Below are 24,746 nucleotides of genomic sequence, written 5' to 3'. Positions count from 1 at the left end.
GTTTTACTTTCAAACCCTCAGTTCGTCAATTACATAAAAGAACATATTATCCTTTTTTTTTAAATGAACTGCACACCTGGTGTATCCTCGCTTCTGGTCTGGGACACATTTAAAGCATATATAAGAGCGCAAATTATTGCATTTACTGCAAGTCTGAAGAGACAGTCGCAAAAGGACCAATCAAATTTGATATCAAAAATTCAGGAGATTGATCGTCAGTACGCTCGTGATCAAACCCCTGAGCTATTTAACCAACGTGTAGAATTGAAAACAAAGCTTGACCTCCTCACCACATACCAAACAGAAAACCTTCTGTTAAAAAGTAAAAGTGTGTACTACGAGAACAGTGAAAAGACTGGGAAATTACTAGCTAATCAACTAAAAGGCCAAAAAGTTAAACAATTTATAACACGCATTCAAACAGACAATGGCGATATCACTCTTGATCCCACTGAAATAAATGATACATTTAAAAGTTTTTACTCACAGCTGTATACCTCACAATTTGACAAGAATGATGATGATGATGCTACTATTTCGGCCTTTCTTGATCCCTTGCCTATCCCAACAGTTCCACCAACATTACAGGGGAAAATGGAGGGTCCTGTGTCCCAGGTGGAGATAACCCGGGCTATCGCATCCATGCAATCTGCGAAGACGCCGGGTCCTGATGGCCTATCGTTGGATTTCTATAAGACATTTTCAGCACTACTTTCGCCACACCTTGTCACGGTCTTCTCTGAATCCCTTAGGCTTGGTTCACTCCCCCAGTCTATGAACGAGGCTCGTATAACTCTAATTGCAAAAAAGGGCAAGGATCCCACTCTCTGTGCCTCATACAGGCCAATCTCTTTGTTGAATACAGATGCAAAAATTTTTGCCAAAGCAATGGCACACCGGTTAGAGGAAGTTGCTCCTTTAATAATAGCGAAGGATCAGACTGGCTTCATTAAAAATCAACACTCCTTCTTTAATACTCGGCGGCTATTTAATATCTTATACTCAAGCCCGAGTAATACTCCTGAATGTGTAGTTTCACTTGATGCCGAAAAGGCGTTTGACCGGGTTGAGTGGAAGTATTTGTTTAAGGTCCTGGAAAAGTTTGGACTCGGTCCGATACTTGTTGCAATGATAAAATTGCTATACGCTTCTCCCATGGCAAGAGTTCAAACAAATAATTTTTTTTTTTTTTTTTTTTTTTTTTTAAACCTGTCCTGTTCAGCTGTTTGACACAGAGAATGGAAGTCTAAGTGCCCAGATTCTGAACAGTTTTAATGTTTCACATTGAGAGTCTGACATACTCCCATTGTGATCATTCAAAATACCTTTTTATTATGACAAAGCAGCGAACAGGAAGGGATTATGGGGGGACAGAAGAAAAGAAATACAAGAGAAGAAGAAAAAGAAACACATACACAAACAACAACTAGAAATACATTGAACATCTAAACTAGTTACTAATATGCTGGTGCTATCGTCAGCGATTTCCGGTTTACACCATGTGGGGGCCTATTGGCCAGTGAAAGAGGAGAATGGGGGTGGGGGTGTCTATAAGCCTATAAGCTAAGTGATTGAAAGGGGTAGAGTGTACACAAATCAGTTCTGTGATCTAGAACCCAGTAATCGTGTGAATCTCTTATGAGTAAGCCCGTTGGCGACCAACCCTACGCCGCCGCATCGCCAATCCCGGCACCGGGACCCCCGACCCGAGAATGCCCTACCACATCCAGCAGCACGCAGGCCCCACCGGGCGCGCGACAGCCACGCAGACGGGCGGAGAAGCCGCGCGGGCGCCAACCCAAATAATATAACTTCTCAGCTCTTTGCATTGGGTCGTGGAACCCGCCAGGGATGCCCACTAAGTCCCATCCTTTTTGACTTGGCAATCGAACCACTTGCAATTGCACTTCGGAATAATCAGGATATTTCGGGTATTTGGAGAGGGGGTAGGGAGCATAAGGTGTCCCTGTATGCAGATGATCTTCTCCTGTATGTGTCCGATCCCAATGCCTCTCTTCCAGCTGCTCTTTCATTGCTGGAGCAATTTAGCTCAGTGTCCGGATATAAGATTAATATATCTAAGAGTCAATTATTCCCAGTTAATAGAGAAGCGTCGGACTTGGACCATAGCAGCACCCCGTTCCAGATTGAAGAGGGAAAGTTTTCGTATCTAGGAGTGGTCGTTACACGGCAATTTAGGAATCTACTAAAAGATAATTTTACTGTTCTGTTAGATCAGGTTAGAACATCATTATCACAGTGGTCTCCCTTAACATTAACGCTTGCTGGACGCATAAATTCAATAAAAATGAACATACTCCCAAAATTTACATATTTATTCCAGAATGTACAAGTACTTATTCCTAAATCCTTTTTTGTCTCTTTAGATTCTGTTATTTCCTCTTACATATGGCAAGGCAAAAGGCCTCGGGTCAGTAAAGCCATACTACAGAGACCAAGGAAGGATGGAGGTATGGGGCTCCCAGACTTTCGCCACTACTACTGGGCGGCAAATATTCGGTATATTGCCTTCTGGACTCACTTTTTTCTCCAACTGGATGGTCCGGGTTGGACATCTCTGGAGCTAGACTCCTGTGAAAACATCTCTCTTCCCCCACTTCTTGCTGCACCTCCTGACTGTCATATACCAACCTCTCTTAACCCAGTGATACGTCATACCCTTCGGATATGGGTCCAGTTCAGGAGATCCTTTAACTATAGTTTATTCTCTCTTTTGAGTCCTATTGCCTCTAACCACCTTTTCACTCCCTCTTCCTTTGACTATAACTTCCGAATATGGCATGATAAGGGAATCAAATCCTTTGCCGATATGTTTGAAGATGGAAATTTTGTTTCATTTACTCAACTGACCGAGAAATATAATCTGCCCAAAACGCATTTTTTTCGTTACCTGCAAGTCAGGCATTATGTGCGCTCGAATGTGCCCGAATTCCCTTTAGCACCCAGTATTAATCCTATTGACTGCTTTCTTTCCTTTGATCCAGTCCCCAAAGGGGCGCTGTCGAAGCTGTATAATTATATTTCATTGTCAATGGGATCAGCAACTGATAAGATAAGGGCAGCTTGGGAACAGGACGTAGGGCACCTCCCTGACAAACTGTGGGATTCCATACTCTCATCAATACATAAGGCATCAATCTGTGCTAGGCACTGCCTCCTCCAGTTTAAAGTAGTGCACAGAGCTCATATATCAAAAGCTAAGCTGTCCAGTTTTTACCCGAACATATCCTCCACCTGCGATAAATGCAAATTAGGGGATGCTACATTGATTCATATGTACTGGCTGTGCCCCAAATTGCAGAAATTCTGGCACGACGTTTTCCAAACTCTGTCCACGGTACTAAACAAGAATATTGGCATCAACCCTATCCTCGCGCTGTTTGGTATTTTTGGTGAAGATAATGGTCACTTGTCTACTACAGAACACTGTTTGGTCAGTTTTGCCCTGCTCTTAGCTAGACGTGCAATTTTACTAAAATGGAAGGGGATCGCCCTTCCCACTCTTGACCAGTGGCTTCGAGATCTAATGTCCTGTCTCAAAATAGAAATGTTGCGCCTCTCTATGAATAAGTCAAGGGGAAAGTTTCATAAGATGTGGGACCCTTTTTTGACTTATTTCCACAACACTCAAACAAAGCCATGAGAAAAACATATACAGTATGAATATAAATACGACAGCCTTGACTCTGTGATGCACTGCTAATACCTCATCATTGTTATATAGGGTTTGCCTATATAATAAAACCATTCAGGACAGTTGGGGTTGTGGGTGGGTGGGTGGGCTGTTTTGTGTTTTTTTTTTGTTGTTTTTTTTGTTTTTTTTTGTTTTCCTTTTAGCCCTCTGTTCACTTTTATGATTATTTTGTGATCTTTCATTTGTATATGTACATTAAAAAATTGAATAAAACATATCTGAAAGTAAAAAAAAGGGGGACCAAAGGGTGATTTCCAACTATAGGACAATCACACTCCTTAGCCTCCCTGGGAAGGTCTACTCAGGCGTACTGGAGAGGAGAGTCCGTCGGGAAGTAGAATCTTGGATTCAAGAGGAGCAGTGTGGTTTTTGTCGGGGCCGCGGAACAGTGGATCAGCTCTATACCCTCAGCAGGGTTCTCGGGGGTCATGGGAGATGCCAAACCAGTCTATATGTGTTTTGTGGACTCGGAGAAGGTGTTTGACCATGTCCCCCGGGGAGTCTGTATGTATGTATGGGGTATCGGCATTCCTGATACGGGTATCCGGTCCCTGTATGACCGGTGTCCATGTAGCCGGTTGTAAGCCGGTTTTAAGTCGGATCCGTTTCCAGTGAGTGTTGGACACCGTCAAGGCTGCCCTATGTCTCCTTTATGGACAGAATATCTAGGCACAGCCAAGGCACTGAGGGGGTCCGGTTTGGTGGCATCAATATTGCATTGCTGCCTTTTGCGGATGATGTGGTGTTGTTGACTTCACTGGGATGTGACCCTCAGCTCTCACTGGAGCGGTTCGCAGTCGAGTGTGAAGTGTTCGGGATGAGAATCAGCGCCTCTAAATCCGGGACTATGGTCCTCAGTCGTGAAAAGGTGGAATGCCCTCTCCGCATCACGAATGAGGTCCTTCCCCAAGTGAAGGAGCTCAAGTATCTCAGGGTGTTATTCACGAGTGGCGGAAAATTCAGTGATGCGGACGCATCGGACCGTCTTGGTGTAGAGGGAGCTAAGCCGAAAGGCGAAGCTCTTTATTTACCGGTTGATTTACGTTCCTACCCTCACCTATGGTCACGAGCTGTGGGTCGTGACCAAAAGAACAAGATCACTGATACAAGCGGGTGAGTTTCCTCCGTAGGGTGTCCGGGCTCTCCCTTAGAGATAAGATGAGAAGCTCAGTCATCTGCAAAGGGCTCGGTGTAGCCGCTGCTCCTCCACATCGAGAGGAGCCAGATGCGGTGGCTCGAGCATCTGATCAGGTCTCCCTGGTGAGGTGTTACGGGCACATCCCACGGGGGGGGGCCGACCCAGGATGCGCTGTAGAGACTCTCCCGGCTGGCCTGGGAACGTCTTGGGATTCCCCAAAAAGAGCTGGATGAAGTGGCTGGGGAGAGCGAAGTCTGGGCTTCCCTTCTGTAACTGCTACCCCCACAATCCGACCTCAGATAAGTGGGAAAAAATGGATTGACGGATTGAAATTTTAGACCTCTACCTATTTTCAAAGTGGGTGAACTTGCAAAATCACAACGGGTGCAAATACTTCTGCTTCTCCCTGTATATACGCTGCACATGGTGCCCCCCCCCTTAACAAGTAGAGTTAATTTTTTAATTTTAGTATGAAAAAATAATGTCAGCCTGTATCTTGCCTCTGTTTTAAAGCATGAGATGCGACAATGCTGTATTGTTTTTATTGTATTTCACAAACAGAAAAGCCAACTCCCATTTAACAAAACATCAACAGCTTCTTCATCATTGTTGACAGTGGAGGATCAGGGTTTTTTTTTAATATTCATGTGATCACAGAATGTGTCACGGATGGTTCTTTATCAAATATTCTGCCTGAAATGAAACAACCAAAATAAATTAACATTCTACAACAAAAATAGTGGAAAACAAACTCATTATGGATGTATCACCAGGAAATCTAGTGGATCTTCTGGCCATGCTGACCCACAGGCCACCAAGCCCTGAGACACAGTTGTTATGATGTGCTCTGTCAAGTACGTCTTCATTGGAATGGACAGAACCTCCAATTGTTGCACTTCCCATTGCCTCTTCTCCTCTAAAGTCTTAGTCTTTCACAAACACAAATTCAAAACAAAGGGGAAAAAAATCACAATCGAATGTAGTAGCGTCTAGTTGAGAAATTGTACAGAAAACAGTCTGTTAACTCAAAGCTGGCTGGAATTTTTTTGTCTTGTGCTCAGATTACGTGTTTCAATGCATAAACAACCACATGGAAAAAAAAAAATCCTCAGAAGATTAACGTCCTGTAATTATAACATTTTTAGAACAGTCCAGAACATTTGACATCTCAGTCATTTAGTGCTGTGCCAAACGGTCGATTTTTTTTTTTTATTTTTTATAGGCAGAAGACCTGTCAAGTTGCCACTCAGGTTCTTGTGGAATTTAAATGTGATTGTTCTTGCTGATTAATAATTTTGCAGCTATAACTAAGAGTTACCCCGGAATCCCACAGGGTCCGACGCGCTACGCTAAGCTACATTCTGAATGATGCAGCGAATAGGTTTGTATTGTAGTCAGTACGTGGTGGTCCACATGATCCACTCAGCTCCGATCTGGATCCGCCTGAGTCCGGCCTCTTCGCTCCGTCAAAACTAAAATACGGACGAGGTCTATTTTCTGCTCCGTTAACCTACGGCCGTATCAAGCCCTGCCGTTTAGCCAGCACCAAAGAGGAAATAGAAAGGCAGCAATATTCAGTCTTTCAAAGTAAATCATGTTGATAATGTATTGTGCATCTAATTTTAACTATATTATGTAAAGATTTATACGAAACAAAATGTATAGAGGTCATTTGCATGGGATGTAAAGTGCTTGTGTATCTCCAAACAAGATAATATATTTTATGACGAAAGGAAATGACATTTTTTCTAGAACTGTAGCGTCACTAGGATGCGTTGCAATAATGCATCAGCGCCGCCCTCCTACTGGTGTGTTTGATGCGGCCTTTGTTTTGTAAATGGGGCCATTATGCACCGAGGAAGGACACTTTGGCCGCATCCCATTTCTATTTTTCTACCCCTAACCCTTGGCCCTTCAAACGGAGCAATAAGGTGTAGGGCTTGAAATGTCAGCCCTACGAATTGGACACCCCTTCACACACGTACGTCATAAGTCCATTCGGCCAGTTGTTACGTAACCAAAAGTGATGATAAAAAATTTACTTGTGCGTTTAGCAAAACTGAAAACCAAAACAAACATTACAAATGAAGAAACAAAATAACAATGAACTAACATTACAATTAGTGGTGTCCTTTTTTTATTTATTGTGATTAATCTTTTTTAACTATTACTTTTCTGACTGAAGAAAACACATTCAGAGTAGATAATACTGGTCATCAGCTGTTAGAATATTATTTGGATGTATCAAGCTCGTTTCATTTAATTTAAGCAAATCAAACAAAACAAACACTTGTAACTAACGGAAGGGTCCATAAAACATGCACATAGATGTGGAGCACTTGGTCAGTTTAATTTAACTTGGTTTCAAATTAAATGTAATATTTTCACAATTGTATGAAACCTAAATGATAGTTTGTTTCTGAACTAAGAGTGATATTTACTAATCTTGCATATTTTTTTCCAGCAATTTCATGTGAGGTGCTTTTCTTTTTACTACTGTTGCTTGGTGTGCTTAGTTGTAGTATTTCTAAATATCTATGTATATCAATGTATATCCACAGCAAATTCTTAATTGATCTTTTCTAAAATGTTTTTTAACATGTAGAAGGTATTCAAACAAATACATCCGAATAAATTAGAATTATTAAAATACTATTATTAAAATATCCTCAGACGTTTAGCAGTTTAGTGTCAAGTAAGAAGTAACAGTGTCTGAAAGTAGCCTGACTCATGAACACCTAATAGCAGGGTGGGTGTAAGACAATACCAGGAAAAGAATACATGGAACGCCATAACCAAGTAGCCGCTATAGTGTACAGAAATATCTGTGCCGAGTATGGACTGGAGACCCCAAGATCGTAATGGGAAACACCTCCTAAGGCGGTTGAAAATGAGAAGGCTAATTCTGTGTGACTTCCGGATACAGAATGATAAAATGGTCGTGGCCAACCAACCGGACATCGTGATCATGGATAAACAGCAGAGGACAGCCACTGTGATCGATGTAGCCACCCCTAACGATAGCAATATCAGGAAAAAGGTGCACAAGAAACTAGAGAAATACCAAGGGCTCAAGAAAGCACTTGAGAGATCCTGGAAGGTGACAGCAACAGTGGTGTCCATGGTCATAGGAGAATTGGGGGCCGTGTCACCCACACTGGAAAAGCGGCTCCAGCATATACCTGGAGAAACGTCAGACATCTCCGTCCAGAAGAGCTCAGTCCTAGGAACAGCAAAGATACTGCGCAGGACCCTCAACAGTTCCCAGGCCTCTGGTAGATAACCCGAGCTTGAGATAAACAGCTACCCACCCAACCAGGAGAGATGGGGGGGAGGAAGAGGGAAGTTTTTTTTTTAATGTGCATTTATATATACTGTATTATACAGTATATATTTGGTGCAGACACAAGGCATTATTGCATTATATTTTGAAAAAAGATATATAATTCTAAGCAAACGATAATCTAACCACAAATGAAATGCTACAACTATTCTATCAGACTTCCATGCTACTCCACATCGTACCCCAAAAAATCACCCACAAAAAGGGTCATGGGGGTGAATTGTAGATGCAAATTTAAAGGAAATCCTCATACCCACATCTCCCAGTGTGCAGATCTCTGCTTGGCTTCCTCCATCTCTTTCTGCTCCTTATCTGCCTTTTTCACACTCTCTGTCAGCATCATCACCTCTTCCTGTACTTTCTGGTTGCTCTCGCCATAGTTTCTTGGTTTACCCACTCTCTCACAGATTGAATGCATCAGCAATTGGCTGTCAGGTGTATTGAGGCTGGTAATCTCTGTACAGATTGAGAAAGACCACAAAAAAATGGCATTGGGAGGAAATTTCTGATTATTAATGTTTCTTTCACTTTGAAACCACATGAGAAGTGGAGTTTCCCCTCAATTCCACTGTTTTCTGTGAAGTTTGAGAGGACTTTAGAATCAGAATCAGCTAAGTGGCAAGGTATGTCATAAACACACATTGTATTTGTATTCTCAGTTAAACCCAACCAAGGAACATACAGCGGCTCACAAATAAGATCAGTTATCCTGTTCATCTCCCCAATACCTTGTGGGAGAAAAAGGGAAAAAAGAGGGTGGAGGGATTTCCCCCCCCCCCCCAACTATGCTCCTACGGTTTGGGTTATAGTTATGGCATAGACTTCACTATCAATTGACGGGACATGGGGCTTGGCCAATCCATAGCGGGCCTATTTTTAAAAATTTAAAATTCAAATATTTTCAAAACCAAAGCAGCTAGCAACCTAAAACCAAAACGGGCACCTCTCTTGGGCATATACAGTGGGGAAAATAAGTATTTAGTCAACCACTAATTGTGCAAGTTCTTCCACTTGAAAATATTAGAGAGGCCTGTAATTGTCAACATGGGTAAACCTCAACCGTGAGAGACAGAATGTGGAAAAAAACAGAAAATCACATTGTTTGATTTTTAAAGAATTTATTTGCAAATCATGATGGAAAATAAGTATTTGGTCAATACCAAACATTCATCGCAATACTTTGTTCTGTACCCTTTGTTGGCAATAACGGAGGCCAAACGTTTTCCGTAACTCTTCACAAGCTTTTCACACACTGTTGCTCGTATTTTGGCCCATTCCTTCATGCAGATCTCATCTCCTGAGGAGTGATGTTTTGGGGCTGTCGTTGGGCAACACAGACTTTCAACTCCCTCCACAGATTTTCTATGGGGTTGAGATCTGGAGACTGGCTAGGCCACTCCAGGACCTTGAAATGCTTCTTACAAACCCACTCCTTTTTTGCCCTAGCTGTGTGTTTGGGATCATTGTCATGCTGAAAGACCCAGCCACGCCTCATCTTCAATGCCCTTGCTGATGGAAGGAGATTTTCACTCAAAATCTCTCGATACATAGCCCCATTCATTCTTTCCTTTACACCAGGGGTGTCCAAACTTTTTGCAAAGGGGGCCAGATTTGGCGTGGTAAAAATATGGGGGGCTGACCTTGGCTGTTACGTAGAACAATATATTTAAGCAAAATTTAGCAAGCCATTTGTCACATTTGCTTTATTATTTTTTTAATGAATAATTTCAAAAATCTCGCAACTAGCCTTTGTGGCGTTCTTTTTCGAATCTCGGGTTCTTGCGAAATACTACTGCTTTGAAATTAAACTAGCTTCAAGTTGCTTCAATTTCTCGCTGCGTATCTTCTTTGTAATCTTGTCATACATGTCAGCGCGTCTTGTTTGGTAATATCGCCTCACATTTAAATCTTCAAAAACAGCGACTGTCTCTTTGCAAATGAAGCAAGACACAGTTGTTGTGTATTTTAGTGAAGAAATAGTCCAATTTCCACCTATCCTTGAAGCATCGGCTGTCACAGTCAACTTTTTTTTTGTTGATTGTCGCCATTTTAGAAAATTGGAAGTAGAGGGTCACACGGAGTAATGTTGCTTAGCCCTTAAATGATTGCAACATGAAGCAATTATCAGAGAATCCCAAAATTTGAAAAATAAGGTCCTAATGAAACCTTTTTTTTTCAAATTTGTGAAAAGTCAAAATGAATATGTGTAATCAGCCCTCTAATATCTATAATCCATGCTAAATGATGTTTTTTTCTTATGGAACCTGCAGATGCATGTGTTGACTTGCCTCCATCATCCCCCCCCCCCCCCCCCCCCAAAAAAAATAAAAATTCTAAATTAGTCTGAAAATCATGAAATTTTAGGTTTATCAAATGTGATACATTTGGCAATAAAGGGTTAAAGTGCTGCTGCCTTTTAGTGGGTAAATGAGGAGCAGCATTTCGTCTGTAAGCTACATTATATGCTGGTTGCAGTATTGCTGACCAATTTATTAAGTCTGTGTGCGGGCCAGATGTTATTGATTTTATGACAGAGGCTGGGGGCCGTATGAAATTTGTCCACGGGCCGCATTTGGCCCCCGGGCCGGACTTTGGACATGGTCTGGTCTAGGGTATTGAAACCTGTTATACGGGTGGTCCGGTTCTCGTATGACTGATGCGCTGTAAGTTGGATCCGTTTCCAGTGAAGGTTAGACTCCGCCAAGACTGCCATATATCACCAGTTCTGTTAAAGTTTATGCCGAGAATATCTAGGCACAGCTGAGGCGTTAAGAGTGTCGGCCTAAGAGTGGTGGCCTCATCATTGCACCTTTGATTTTTGCAAATGATGTTGTTCTGTTGCGATCTTCAACTCTCACTACAGCGGCCAAGAAAAGCAATCGAGATGAGAACAATCAGGATGAGACCCAGCACCTCCAAATATGAGACCATGGCCATCAGTCAAAATAAGGTGGAATGCCCTTTCAGGGTTGAGGTCCTGCCTCAAGTGGAGGAAATTAAGTATCTTGGGGTGTTGTTCACGAGTGAGGGAAGAATGGAGCAAGAGATCAACAGATGCAGCATCTGCAGTGATACAGACTCTTCATCATTCTGTTGTGGTAAAGGAACTGAGCCAAAAAGCAAAGCTCTCTATTTACCGGTGGCTCTAGGTACCTAACCTGACCAAAGGTAACGAGCCGTGGGTTGTGACCAAAAGAACAAGATCCTGCATACAATCAATGCATACAATCAACTGGAATGTGTGTGTGTGTGGGGGGGGGGGGGGGGGGGGGGGTAGTAGGAAGGATGACCAGTGACAAGAATATGACAGCTAATCAGGGAGTAGCTAGAAAACTACAAAAAGTGAAATGAGATGGTATTGAATAGGAAAGCTCTTACCAATTAATATTGGATGTATATCCAAGTCTTCAAAGTAATTGATGATGCTTTCTTCTTCCATGATTTTCTCTCTGTATTTGGCTAAAACTTGCAGGAAGTGTTCCTGCTCATATTTTTTTTCCTGCACCAACTTCTCAGAGAGGTTGATCACCTGATCTTTTAGAAACGAATCTGATGCATCAAGGCATATAACAAATTCTGCAAGACACACACACATTAGTGATTATACAGTAAATGGTGGCAGAGATTTGCTATTTGTGCAATTCTTGTGAGTATGCAATGAGCAGTTCACTTAGCTGTTTATTTTTAAGTTTCTGTATATACTCAAAAGTAGAATAGTATACAAAGAGTGATATAGAAAATATTGACAAAAACAAAGAACAGCCCTATTATTATAGACTATGCTAGTATGACTATGCTAGTATACGCCAACGTGAAACCTAAGACGCTACAAGTTTTTTTTTTTTTTTTTGCCAGTACAAACATCACAGGTTTTGGAAAATGGTGACTTGATCTGCACTAAGTTGCAATTAACATTTCTGGGACACAAGGGACACATTTAACATGCCACTTTAGATGGGGTCGGGTTTAGCACACGGTAGACAACTGGTCTAATCAATTTCAATGAGCTTGTTCTCAAGTTGCAGGAAGACAGATGCAGAGCTTCACTGACATGAGGTGGACATCAATATGTTGTAAATTTGTGAACAATACGGACCTTATGAACCATTAATTTGAAATCAAATTTTTGAAAAGACCATTGTTATTATCTTTTGCTCCTAAAATCATTCTCCTGGCTCCAAGATGGGCGTTTAGGTGGAGAGAGTGATCTAATGTAAGTGGAACTGCATACTGAAGGGAAATTGTATTTTTGCAAACATGCTAATCGATAATCATTGACATTCCTGCTTCTACTGTTTAAGTACAAAAACAAATATTACAACAATAAAATACATCTAAAGTATGAGTGCATGATAAATGATGTTTTTGTGGGCAGACAAAAGAGCCTTTTCAATACGAGAAATGATTCACTAAATGATAAGAACAGGCCTGTATGCGGGTTGTTGATAATCCACGTCACACCCTCGCAATATGATAATGGACATAGTTATAGTTCTAAGCTGACGTCGTGCGCAAAGTCAGCCCACTCCTGGCTGATGCTGACATAAGATAATCAGACGACGAGATGGATGGAGGAGCTTGCAAAACATTACTAACTCCATGGGCGGTGAGGTTACACCAGGAGATCTAAGTGAATCCCTAAGTGAGGAATTGAATTGCTTATTTACTCATTTTGATACACCATATCGTCACTTATCCTTTTCAGTCCAGTCACCATCGCCCTCGGGACCCTGCATCCCACCACTCACCCTAAAGGAGACAGAGATGAGGTGTGTCCTCCAGACAATTAACTCGCGGAAGGCTTCTGGCCCAGACGGGATACCTCCTAAAGTCCTTAAAGCTTGTGCAAAGCAGCTTTCCCACATCTTCCGCAAGATCATCAACCTGTCCTTATCCCAAACGGTGGTACCAACCTGCCACAAATGAACAATTTTCATCCTAGTTGCCAAGAAGACTCCCATATGCGGCCCTAGTGACTACCACCTGGGCACCCTCACCCCAGTTATTATGTAGTGCCACTCCCAGCCCATAGCTGCTCGCATCCGCACTGACCACAGTGCCAGTGCTATTGCAAGCATAACCTTTGCCATGTCGAACGAATGCTGTTGAGGTTTTACACAAACCCATGCGCTCTTTTTTGACCAGGCAAGTAATTAGGTCCAGTTTTGTTGACAATCCTGGCAGAAATTTGCCAACATAATTTATTAGACACAGCACCTGTTAGAGTTGGTCCACGTTTGTTGGACTCGGCATTTGTATTATGGCTTCGGCTTTCTCGTTGTCCGGCTTTATGCCATCTGCACTGATGATGTGTCCAAAGAACTGTAGCTCAGTCTTCCCAAAGTGGCACTTTGCTCAAATGAGCTTGAGGCCTGACACTCTAATGGCTTGCAGTACTGTGTCCAAACATTGGTAATGTTCCTCTTCACTTTTTCTGAAGACAAGAATGTCGTCCACGATGATGACTACTCATCCTGACCCCTCAGTAAATTGCTCATTAGTTGCTAAAAAATTTCAGGTGCTGACGTTATTCCAAAAGGAAGTCATTTGAAACAAAATCTACCCATTGAAGTCACTTGAAACAAAACATACCCATTGGAGTAAAAAACGTCAATTTCCAGCAGCTTAGGTCTAGCGGAATTTGCCAGAAACCACTAGATGCGTCGAGAGTGGAGAGGAATTTGCCACCTGAAACCTTGGGTCCATCTTGTGTACATTGTATATGCTGCCTTTAGGCAATATCATCAGAAAACATAGCATTACTTTCCTTGTTATGCTTACGACACACAATTTTACAATGTGAGTGTAGTCTCTAGCACCACAGTTAAAAACCTAGGATTTCTATTTGACCCAGACCTATCATTTCAAGCTCATATTAAACAAACCTGCAAAACGCCTTTTTTTCACCTGCGTAACATAGCCAAAATTAGAAATATTCTATCTAAAAACGATGCAGAAAAAGTAATTCACGCGTTTGTTACATCTAGATTGGATTACTGTAACTCCTTACTTACTACTTACTCCTTACTCCTTGTCCTAAAAGGAAGGCAGCAGCAGCAAGACTTTTAACAGGAACTAATAGTCCAGTTTAGAATTAAATTTAAAATCCTCCTTCTTACATTTAAGACCATTAATGGTGTTGGGCCATCTTATCTCACAGACGCTCTGGTTCCATTCCGCTCCAGGAGAACACTTCGGTCTCAGAATGCTGGTCTACTTGTGGTTCCCAGGGTCTCTAAAGTACAGTAGGAGCTAGAGCCTTTCGTTAACAAGCTCCAGTCATAGGGAATCAGCTTCTAGCTAATATTAAAGAGGCCGACACAGTCTGTACATTTAAGATTAGACTAAAAATATTCCTATTTGACAAAGTTTATGTTCAGGCTACTTGAAAACAGACTGGACTCATAGTTCAGTCTAAGCTGCCCTCGGAGCTATAATACTGGGGGAAGTACAGCCACTGAGTCCTATCCCCTGTTTTTTACTATATCTACCACTTGTCTTTATTTTATTTCTCCTTTCTAATTCTAATATCTAGCTGACAATATTCTCTTCATCACTAGTCACCCGGTGTCCCCTTTCCCCCCTCCCCTCTGGGGGAGGGGCTATTTTTTCAGCCGCAGCCGCCTGACTATCCTGACCCCTGGTTGGTTGGACGTCCTCGTTTCCCCCATCCCGTCTCATCTAGCTAGATGGACCCCCTCATGTTCCCTCACCCCATTGCATCTCTACAAACTGTAACTTCTTCTGCTAATATACATCATCAGTCCTGGTGCATCTATAGCCTGTCCGTCCTGGGAGTGGATCTCTCCTGACTGTGGTTCTCCTCAAGGTTTCTCTTTTCCCTCTGGGTTTTTGGAGTTTTTCCTTGCCGCCATGCAGGGTCTAAGGATGGGGGATGCCCAGGACATGACCTCATCTTGTTCATTTACGGTATCTGACTGTGTATCGAATTGACTCTTTAAAGCCCTCTGAGACAACCATGTTGTTATATAGGGCTATACAAATAAAATTGAATTGAAAATTGAATTATATCATTCAATGTGGGCAGCATGTTCCTAGACATGTGACTTTGCCCCCTGGGTTATACACTGTCGGCCAGAACAGTTCAGCTTCGGTCTGCTTTGTAACTTACGGTAGGTTCATTCTGCTATAAGTGGTGTCCGCCCCACTATCACTTTTAAAATCTACTGGGCTGCCATTACCATGTAGCTCTGCATTCCAGTCAGTATCTGAGACTGGCTCTTCTATCACTGAAGGGTTTTCTTCAACGACTTCATCTAAAAATAGTCCACCAATGAAAAATGTATCATCATCAACGTGTCTCTTGTTCATTTTCCATCCTGACTTCTAGAAATTTTGCTACGACACACAACTGCATAATGTCCAATTTTATTACATTTATTGCATTTCTTGTTACTGGCTGGGCATGACTCACTTTTCCCATGGCTTCGGTTGCATCTTGGGGAACTACGTCTTTCCTGGTTCCAAGTATGTGACTGCTGAGCCCTGCTGTGACTGCGTGCACCATCATTGCTTCCCTTTGCTCTGTTGTTATATTGCTTATGTCTGACCTCGTTCAGTCCACTTCCATCGCGCTCAGCGCTCTGCTGCTTGATTTGCTCATTTTGACGCGCAACATATACGTCCCATTACAACATTAAGTCCGGCTCAAGTTTCAGTTTTCCCAACACATGCTTGTCCCTTATTCCGATGACAATCCTGTCCCGAATCTGCTCGTCCTTGGTATTTCCAAACTCAGTGTTTTGCAAGCTCGTACAGGCTCTGCACAAAAGTCTCTAACATCTCTCACGCTGTCTGTGTTTTTCTGTGAAAACATGCGCGGTTATGAATGACGTTCCACAACGGTCATACAGTCAAATTCCGGGTGTGTTTCCTGTGTGGTGGCAGGAAATAAGAATGAGGCGTATATACAGTAGGCTCCGCGTTTCTTCCCATAGCGTAAAGAAGCGTATTATCTTGCACGTCACCGCTTTCCCCGTCGAGCTTTGACTCAACGCGGAAGCGGGAAACCGCTGCCGCCATACCTGCCACTCCTCTGGCTCGGCAAAATTAAATGACTCAGCAGGCCCAAACTTTGCCAGCCTGCCGTTACAGTCGCCGTATATTCTGTAGTTGTGAAGCGATCCCACTTGTGACACCATGTCAAAAGGTTCCCCTGTTGAAGCCAGTGCATGTGAAGGTCGTCTGAAGTTTGCCAGGGACCATCTGAATGATGCCGGGGGGTCATGGGAGAAAGTTGTGGTCAGATGAGACCAAAGTAGAACTTTTTGGTGCAAACTTTACCGTTGTGTGTGGAGGAAAAAAGGATGAGTACAATCCAAAGAACACGATACTCACCGTGATGTAAAGGGGTGGAAACTTCATGCTTTGGGGAAGCTTTTCGGCAATGGTATACTGTAATGCAGAGGATGAATGGTGAAATGTATCATCACATTTTGAGCCAAAACCTCCTTCCTTCCGTCAGAGACTTGAAGATGAGTCGTGGCTGGATATCCCAACATGACAATGATCCGAAGCACACAGCCAGGCTGACCATGGAGTGGCTCCGTAAAAAGCATATCAAGGTTCTGGAGTAGCCTAACCAGCCTCTAGACCTCAATCAAATAGAAAATCTTTGGATGGAGCTGAAACTTCATGTTTCTCAACGACAGCCCCTAAACCTGAAAGCGTAGATTTGCGTGAAGGAATGGGCCAAAATCCCTGTTTCCATATGTAAAAACCTGGTGAAGACAGAAAATGTCTGACCTCTGCAAATAATGGCCTCTGCACTAAATATTAGCACTGATTTTCTCAGGGGTGCATATACAGTACTTATGAACCCCAGCAAAATTACAAATAAATTATTGAAAAATCTTACAATGTGAGTACTTTTTTTTTTTTTTTTTTTTTTTTTTAGATTATGTCTCTAATAGTGGAAATGCATCTCTGATTGAAATGTCACACCAGTACCTATTTTGTAAGTGGGTGAACTTGCAAAATCACAAGGGGTGCAAATTGTTCTGCTCCTCACTGTTTATCCAACTCTTGTATTTACTCATAAGTCACATCAACATCTGCTTTGCTTACGGCAAGTTAGACTGAACACCAAATCAATCTCATTACAACCAACGTATTAGAAAATACATATACAGTAGTTGAGAGATGGGCTGGCATGAAGGCAAAGTGTGTTAAAATCTAAGTCAAAATTGGTCCGTCCAATAATAGGCCAAATGAAAAAGATTGACTTTCAATGTCAACCTTTGAATGTATAAAATTAAATATGTTAATATTTTGTACTCTACATTTTGTATATCTTGTCCTTCCGATAGGCTGTCCATGCTGGGGTGTTTGAGTGTGTGGCAGCCAAAATCAGATTTTTTTGCCCATCCAGATTGAAACTGGATGGCTCTTTTGGTAGTCTGAAAAGTCACAAGCACAGAAATCTTTTTTTTTTTGTATACATCTTTTTATTTGAGCTTTTGTATATATTGACATGATTTAATAATTCGCAGCCACATTAAAAATAACAAATCAATTAGTCTTTTTAATGGCACATTTGGTATGAGTGGGAAAAAGAAAGAAAGAAAAAAAGGTTTATAACAACACTTAGTCTTTGCCATAATTCCGAGGAATAAACAGTTTAGTTTGGCTGTATCATGAACAAGTCCTCGTCTATTTTGCATGAACCACACACATGCACACACACCCTACACAAGATAATAATAGTAGTGAAAATTTAAAAATAAAAAAATGAAATTCAAAGAAAACAAAAAACACATTTCAAGCATACCGTAAGTATGCACAGTAGGTATGCATGAATGCTATGATAAACAAAACTCGAAATTAAGGGGGTGGGGGGGGGGCATCTGGTTGCTATTCAGTGGAAATTAATAATCCATCCAAGTAGTCGCTGAAGGGCTGCCAGGTTTTGTGAAAGATATTTTCCCGACCAGAAAGCGAGAGTCTTATCTTTTCTAACTTCAAGTGAGTCAGAACCTCTTTGAGCCAACTGTTGTATGATGCATGTTTCCACTTAAGCAAAATAAGACGTCTCGCTAATAGGGTCGTGGAAGCGATATATGGCGTGTTGGCGCCGACAGAGCGGGTGATAGGGGAGGGCAGCCAAAAAGTTAAATGCATGGATCGTTCGCCAAGTTTGTGCCAGTCACATTTTCCAGAGTATCAAAAGTCTGGTGCCAAAAACCAGCAAGGTTAGGACATGTCCAGAACATATGCAAATGGTTGGCAGGTGATTGTTTGCATCTATTACAGCTGTCAATGGTAGTGGGATACATTTTTGCGAGATGAGCGTTGGTGTAATGTACTCTGAAAACTACCTTGCACTGCAATAGACCATGCCTGGCACAAATTGAAGAAAAATTGAGTTTGCATATCTGCTTCCACCGATTGTCCGATAGAATGGTCCCGGTCTCACTCATCCTCCCACTTTTGCTTTAAAGAACGAATATGCTGAGGGCTCGGACAATCTAAAGAATTAAAAATAAACGAGATAGTTCACCTGCGGGCCAGGTCTAAGTTAAGCACTGACTCGATCAAGGTTTTTGGTGGCAGATTGGGAAAATCTGGATATGTAGTTTGAATAAAGGGGCTCATTTGTAAAAAAAAAAACGGTAAAAGTGAGATTGAGGAAGGCTGAAGTGTTTCACTAGCTCCTCGAAGTTCATGAGGCGGCCATCATCATACAGATGGTGGTCTGGTGGGTCCTTCAACTCTTGCACAAATAGCGGAAAAACATTTATTTCCTCCACCAACCTTGACCCCACCTTTTGACTTGGCACATTGTAGGCCTGGTACATACAGTGGGGCAAATAAGTATTTAGTCAACCACCAATTGTCCAAGTTCTCCTACTTGAAAAGATTAGAGAGGCCTGTAATTGTCAACATGAGTGAACCTCAACCATGAGAGACAGAATGTGGGAAAAAAAACAGAAAATCACATTGTTTGATTTTTAAAGAATTTATTTCCAAATTAGAGTGGAAAATAAGTATTTGGTCACCTACAAGCAAGCAAGATTGCTGGCTGTCAAAGAGGTCTAACTTCTACTAACGAGGTCTAACGAGGCTCCACTCGTTACCTGTATTAATGTTACCTGTTTTAACTCATTATCGGTATAAAAGAGACCTGTCCACAATCTCAGTCAGTCACACTCTAAACTCCACTCTGGCCAAGACCAAAGAGCTGTCGAAGGACACCAGAGACAAAATTGTACATCTGCACCAGGCTGGGAAGACTGAATCTGCAATGGGTAAAACGCTTGGTGTGAAGAAATCAACTGTTGGAGCAATTATTTGAAAATGGAAGACATACAAGACCACTGATAATCTCCCTCGATCTGGGGCTCCATGCAAGATCTCACCCCGTGGCGTCAAAATGATAACAAGAACGGTGAGCAAAAACCCAAAACCACACAGGGGGATCTAATGAATGACCTACAGAGAGCTGGGACCACAGTAACAAAGGCTACTATCAGTAACACAATGCACCGCCAGGGACTCAAATCCTGCACTGCCAGATGTGTCCCCCTGCTGAAGCCAGTACACGTCCAGACCCGTCTGCGTTTCGCTAGAGAGCATTTGGATGATCCAGAAGAGGACTGGGAGAATGTGTTATGGTCAGATGAAACCAAAATAGAACTTTTTGGAAGAAGCACAGGTTCTCGTGTTTGGATGAGAAAGAATACTGAATTGCATCCGAAGAACACCATACCCACTGTGAAGCATGGGGGTGGAAACATTATGCTTTGGGGCTGTTTTTCTGCAAAGGGACCAGGACAACTGATCTGTGTAAAGGAAAGAATGAATGGGGTCATGTATCGAGAAATTTTAAGTGAAAATCTCCTTCCATCAGCAAGGACATTAAAGATGATACGTGGCTGGGTCTTTCAGCATGACAATGATCCCAAACACACAACCAGGGCAAAAAAGGAGTGGCTTCATAAGAAGCATTTCAAGGTCCTGGAGTGGCCCAGCCAGTCTCTAGATCTCAACCCCATAATCTGTGGAGGGAGTTGAAAGTCCATGTTGCTTAACGACAGACCCAAAACATCACTGCTCTAGAGGAGATCTGCATGGAGGAATGGGCCAAAATACCAGCAACAGTGTGTGAAAAGCTTGTGAAGAGTTACAGAAAACATTTGGCCTCCGTTATTGCCAACAAAGGGTACATAACAAAGTATTGAGATGAAATTTTGGTATTGACCAACTACTTATTTTCCACCATGATTTGCAAATAAATTCTTTAAAAATCAAACAATGTGATTTTCTGTTTTTTTTGTTGTTGTTTTTTTTTTTTTACACATTCTGCCTCTCATGGTTGAGGTTTACATGTTGACATTTACAGGCCTCTATAATATTTTCAAGAGGGAGAACTTGCACAATTAGTGGTTGACTAAATACTTATTTGCCCCACTGTATGTACCAGGCCTACATTGTGCCAAGTCAAAAGGTGGGGTAAAGGTTGGATGGAGGAAATAAATGTTTTTCTGCTATTTGTGCAAGAGTTGAAGGACCCACCAGACCATAGTTTTTACGAAAGTGAATCAAAATTTTTAATGAGTTGATGGCGACAGTATTTTGGGAGAGATGATGAATCTTTAGAGGAAGCTTTGCAGTTAGGAGAGACTTCAACGACAACCTTGAGGATCTTAGCTCAATCCAGGCCAATGAGGGAAATAAGTCAGTGTCTCCAAAAAGCCAATTATTGATTTTTACAATATTGCATGCCCAGTAATAAAGAACAAAATTCGGAAGAGCCAGGCTTCCCTGGTTCTTAGGCAGTGTTGTTTTATTAATACTTGCTTATTAAGCCATAAAAATGCAGAAATTATTTCATCTAGGTGATGAATAAAGGATTTTGTTAGAAAGATCTGGATGTGCTAAAACAGGTAAAGAAATTTAGGAAGTATGACTATTTTGACCAAATTAACTCTGCCAGTCAATTCGAGTGGGAGCACTGACCAGCGTGTCATATCAACCTAACATTTGTCAATTAACGGACAAAAATTGTACTTGAAAAGGTCATCAAACGAAGAAGGGATAAAAATGCCCAAGTATCGAAATCCCTCAGCTGCGACTTTAAATGGAAACGAGGACACAGGGTATCATTATTGATGAAGAGTTAATAGGCTGAAGTTCACTTTTTCCAAAATTTAATTTATATCCAAAGTATTTGCCAAACTGAGTTAAAATGTCAGTAACAATCGGGATAGACTAAACCGGAATTGACATATACGATAACAAATTGTCTGCATTAAGAGATAACTTATGGGCGACGTCGTTCCTTGTAATGCCCACTACTCGTGTCTCTTCACGAAGCCATATAGCCAGTGGTTCCACTGCTTGGGTAAACAGAAGGGGAGAGAGGGGGCAAGCCTGCCTGGTGTTCCGCTGAAGGGAAAATGAAACTGACCATACCCCCATTTGTAAGAACCCGATCAGTAAGAGAATGATAGAGCATTTTGATCCATTGAATAAAATCATCGCTATAACCAAACTTTGCTAGAGTGTAAAACAAGTACTTCCATTCCACCATATCAAATGCATTTTCCGTATCTAATGAGATCACCACTTCAGGTACCTCAGAGCTAGGAGAACCAATAATGTTAATAAGTCTCCTGGTGTTAAACGACGAGTCTCGACCGGCCATAAAGCCTGTCTGGTGGGCAGCGATGAGAGTAGGCAGGGTTTGCTGTAGACGCGTCACAAGGACCTTGGCAAGGATCTTCTGATCAACAATTAAAAGGCTAATTGTCCAATAACTTCCACATTCATTGGGTTCCTTTTCCTTCTTTAATAAAAGAAAAAGGTTGGACTCAGAAAGTTGAGGGTAGTTTACCAAGAGAAAAGGCATCGTTGTAGACGTTGACCAGGTGTGGACAGATTGCATCTGAGTAGGCTTTAGAAACTTCCACGCCAAAACCGTCAGGCCTCAGTGATCTACCATTCTGTAGGTGACTAAGTGCTTCTTGCACTTCCGTTAACAAAATCGGGCCTCGCATTCTGCAAGCCAACTCAGCATTGACTCTTGGGTACCTGAGTCTCTCCAGCGGATTATCCCCGTCCCAGAGCTCTGGCGAGGAATCACACGTGTACAAATATGAGTAAAATTGTAAAAAGTTCTATTTACTAGGTTAAGATCCGACACTACTGCCGCCGAGATTGATTTTATTCTTGGTATCAGTCTTGAAAGGGCAGCGGATCTTGCTTGGTGAGCGAAAAGTTTACCTGCCTTGTCACCCTACTCAAAAACACACAGTGTGTAGCAATTTAATTTCAACCTTTGATGTGGACAATAAATTATACTGAGCCTGCAGTTTTAAACGTTCATCGTACGTCGACCTTTAATATCTGATTAGCGAGCCAAGTCATCCTTGCCGCGTCTGCCTTTTTCTGGTAAGATGCAAACGAAATAGCTTGTCCCCTCAAATACGCTTTTCAAGCTTTCCACAGATTGCCTCTGGAGACCTCAGGGGTGTCATTAATCTGAAAGAACGTTATTTCTTGCTGAAAAAAATGTTTGAATTCTGAGTTTTTCATCAAAAAGTATGATAGTTTCTATTGGATGCATGGAGGTTTATAATTAGGAAAATGTACATATATCCAGTGAAACAGGTTAGGCTGTATTGGCACCATGGAAAAAGTGCTTAGAAAATGGATTTCGTTCCACTGAAATGGATCTACATGACTTCTGCATTGTAATTTACATACGTTGCTAATTACTACCAAAAAAAAAAGTTCTACTCACGGTTTCCAGTCATTTTTTAGTAATTAGCGTTTTTGTGTCGGTCTTTTTTTCCCCCGTGGCGCAGTGATATTGATACGGCGGAGTCGTATCGTCAGTGTGTGAAGCCATTTTAGGTCACGTGCACCAATAGAAGACGAGGATTGTTGCTATGCATTTCTCAAACAAACAACATGGCGGCGACCGTGTCAAGCTACGACACGAACGAAGATGAACAAAAGATAAGAAAACCGCATTTGAAATTTAGTCAAAAGGCATCGAAACGATGCTATCATCTAAGCCCGCGTGGTTGCGTCAGACAATGGCGTTCTCTCCAGGCTCCGTCAAAAGATCTTGCTGAAAATGCTTCGACTGGGATTTTTAACGACATTGACTACAGGTAAGCCACACACACGCCTTTTGTTGTGAATAACTATGGGAGTTGGGGGGCTTCTGATCAGATCACATATGAAGTTAAGAGTTGCAATGTGAGTTCTGGGCTGTAGCGTTCATGTTTATGATGTTAGATTGTTAACTTTGAGCAAAAAGTTTAGATTGACAAATAACATAGTATTTAGTTTGTTTAACTGTAGTTCCAAAAACCTATTTGATCATTTTACTCAGGAAAAAATGGCAGAATAGACAAGCCTGTATAATTTGGATTGGAAGATTATGTAAATATGATATGGATGAAACAGTTCTCACATGGTTTATGTGTATGTGTGTGTGCGTGTTTTTCAGAACTGAAACACCCTTCACTGACAGCTACAACTTCTTCTGTGAGACCGTCGTCCATTAAAAGATTAGGGTTGACCAGGAAGTGCTGCGAATGGACAAGCTTGTGGAAATATGGCTTTATTGGGACCATGGAAAAAGTGCTTAGAAAATGGATTTCATTCCACTACGCTGGATCTATGCGTTCAATGCATTTTTTCAAAGCCAATACCCTCCTAACTTAGTCACCAGCCAGAAATGTATCTTGATGTGAATACACAAAAATACAGATCCAGTGTTGCTGTTTTTGCTTGTTTTAAGTGTTATATTAATTCTGGCAACACAAAATCTTTATCAAATGTCATAAACACATCTACCAAACATTTGAAACAAGTATTGGTGCCTTAGTATACACATAGGTGAATTCAGAATGAGAAATGTAGCTAATTTCTTGAAGGAAAAAATTCAACAATAATGATTTGCACCCAGCACAATGAAATATATATTAAGCTAAAGGCTTATGTGTCATATTAAAAATATCACAACCTACTATGCAATGAAATATATAAAATAAAAAATGCACGCCATGGTCATAAATAGCTGAAAATCAACCGAATTGCTACCACACCCTCCTAAATGTGAATCATGGCAAAAATGGAATAAGACAAAAAAAATACAGGGTGATCAAAAAAATAATGTGCCAAAATCATAAGGTGATACTTAAAAAATGAAAGACATCACAAAAGAAGTGATGGACACGTGTTGAAGATAACTTCCAAGTTTTATTTTATGTTTCACAAGTGCTCAAATGTGAGCACACCCAGCAGCACGGACAATATCAAGCCACGATGAGAATTCCTCTCAAACGTGTGCATGTCGCAGTTATTGTCTTGATTGCAACTGTTGTTCGATATTTCACATCATCAGTACTTGCTGGACGTGTTGGTATGTTAAAGACAAAGTTCATTATCCATCTTCATGGCACATAACGTATGTTATACACTAAGTGTATGTTCCACCACTTCCAGCAAATATTGATGACATGAAAGATCGAATAACAGACGCAATCAACGCGGGAGGGAGGAATTCTCATGTC

At 41.6% G+C, this 24,746-nt stretch overlaps 1 protein-coding gene across 7 annotated transcripts in view; it reads right to left on the bottom strand.

Moving 5' to 3' along the window:
• Positions 1 to 5,423: 5,423 nt before the first annotated feature.
• The window catches only part of LOC130918623 (adenylate kinase 7-like), a 219,082-nt gene continuing 199,759 nt past the window's right edge, over positions 5,424 to 24,746 (bottom strand). For 6 of the 7 annotated variants that reach the window (XM_057840478.1, XM_057840487.1, XM_057840507.1 and 3 more), the window contains 4 exons: positions 11,575 to 11,772; positions 8,450 to 8,652; positions 5,624 to 5,782; positions 5,424 to 5,546 (listed from right to left, as the gene is read on the bottom strand). In XM_057840478.1, coding sequence (XP_057696461.1) covers positions 5,517 to 5,546; positions 5,624 to 5,782; positions 8,450 to 8,652; positions 11,575 to 11,772 — 590 coding nt within the window. In that variant the 3' untranslated portion in view covers positions 5,424 to 5,516. The remainder of the gene's footprint in view (positions 5,547 to 5,623; positions 5,783 to 8,449; positions 8,653 to 11,574; positions 11,773 to 24,746) is intronic. The other variant, XM_057840497.1, reaches the window with a different exon arrangement.

This window comes from Corythoichthys intestinalis, chromosome 1 (assembly GCF_030265065.1).
Source record: "Corythoichthys intestinalis isolate RoL2023-P3 chromosome 1, ASM3026506v1, whole genome shotgun sequence".
In the NCBI taxonomy this organism is placed as follows: Eukaryota; Metazoa; Chordata; class Actinopteri; order Syngnathiformes; family Syngnathidae; genus Corythoichthys; species Corythoichthys intestinalis.
This window is presented reverse-complemented; position numbering and strand designations above follow the sequence as displayed.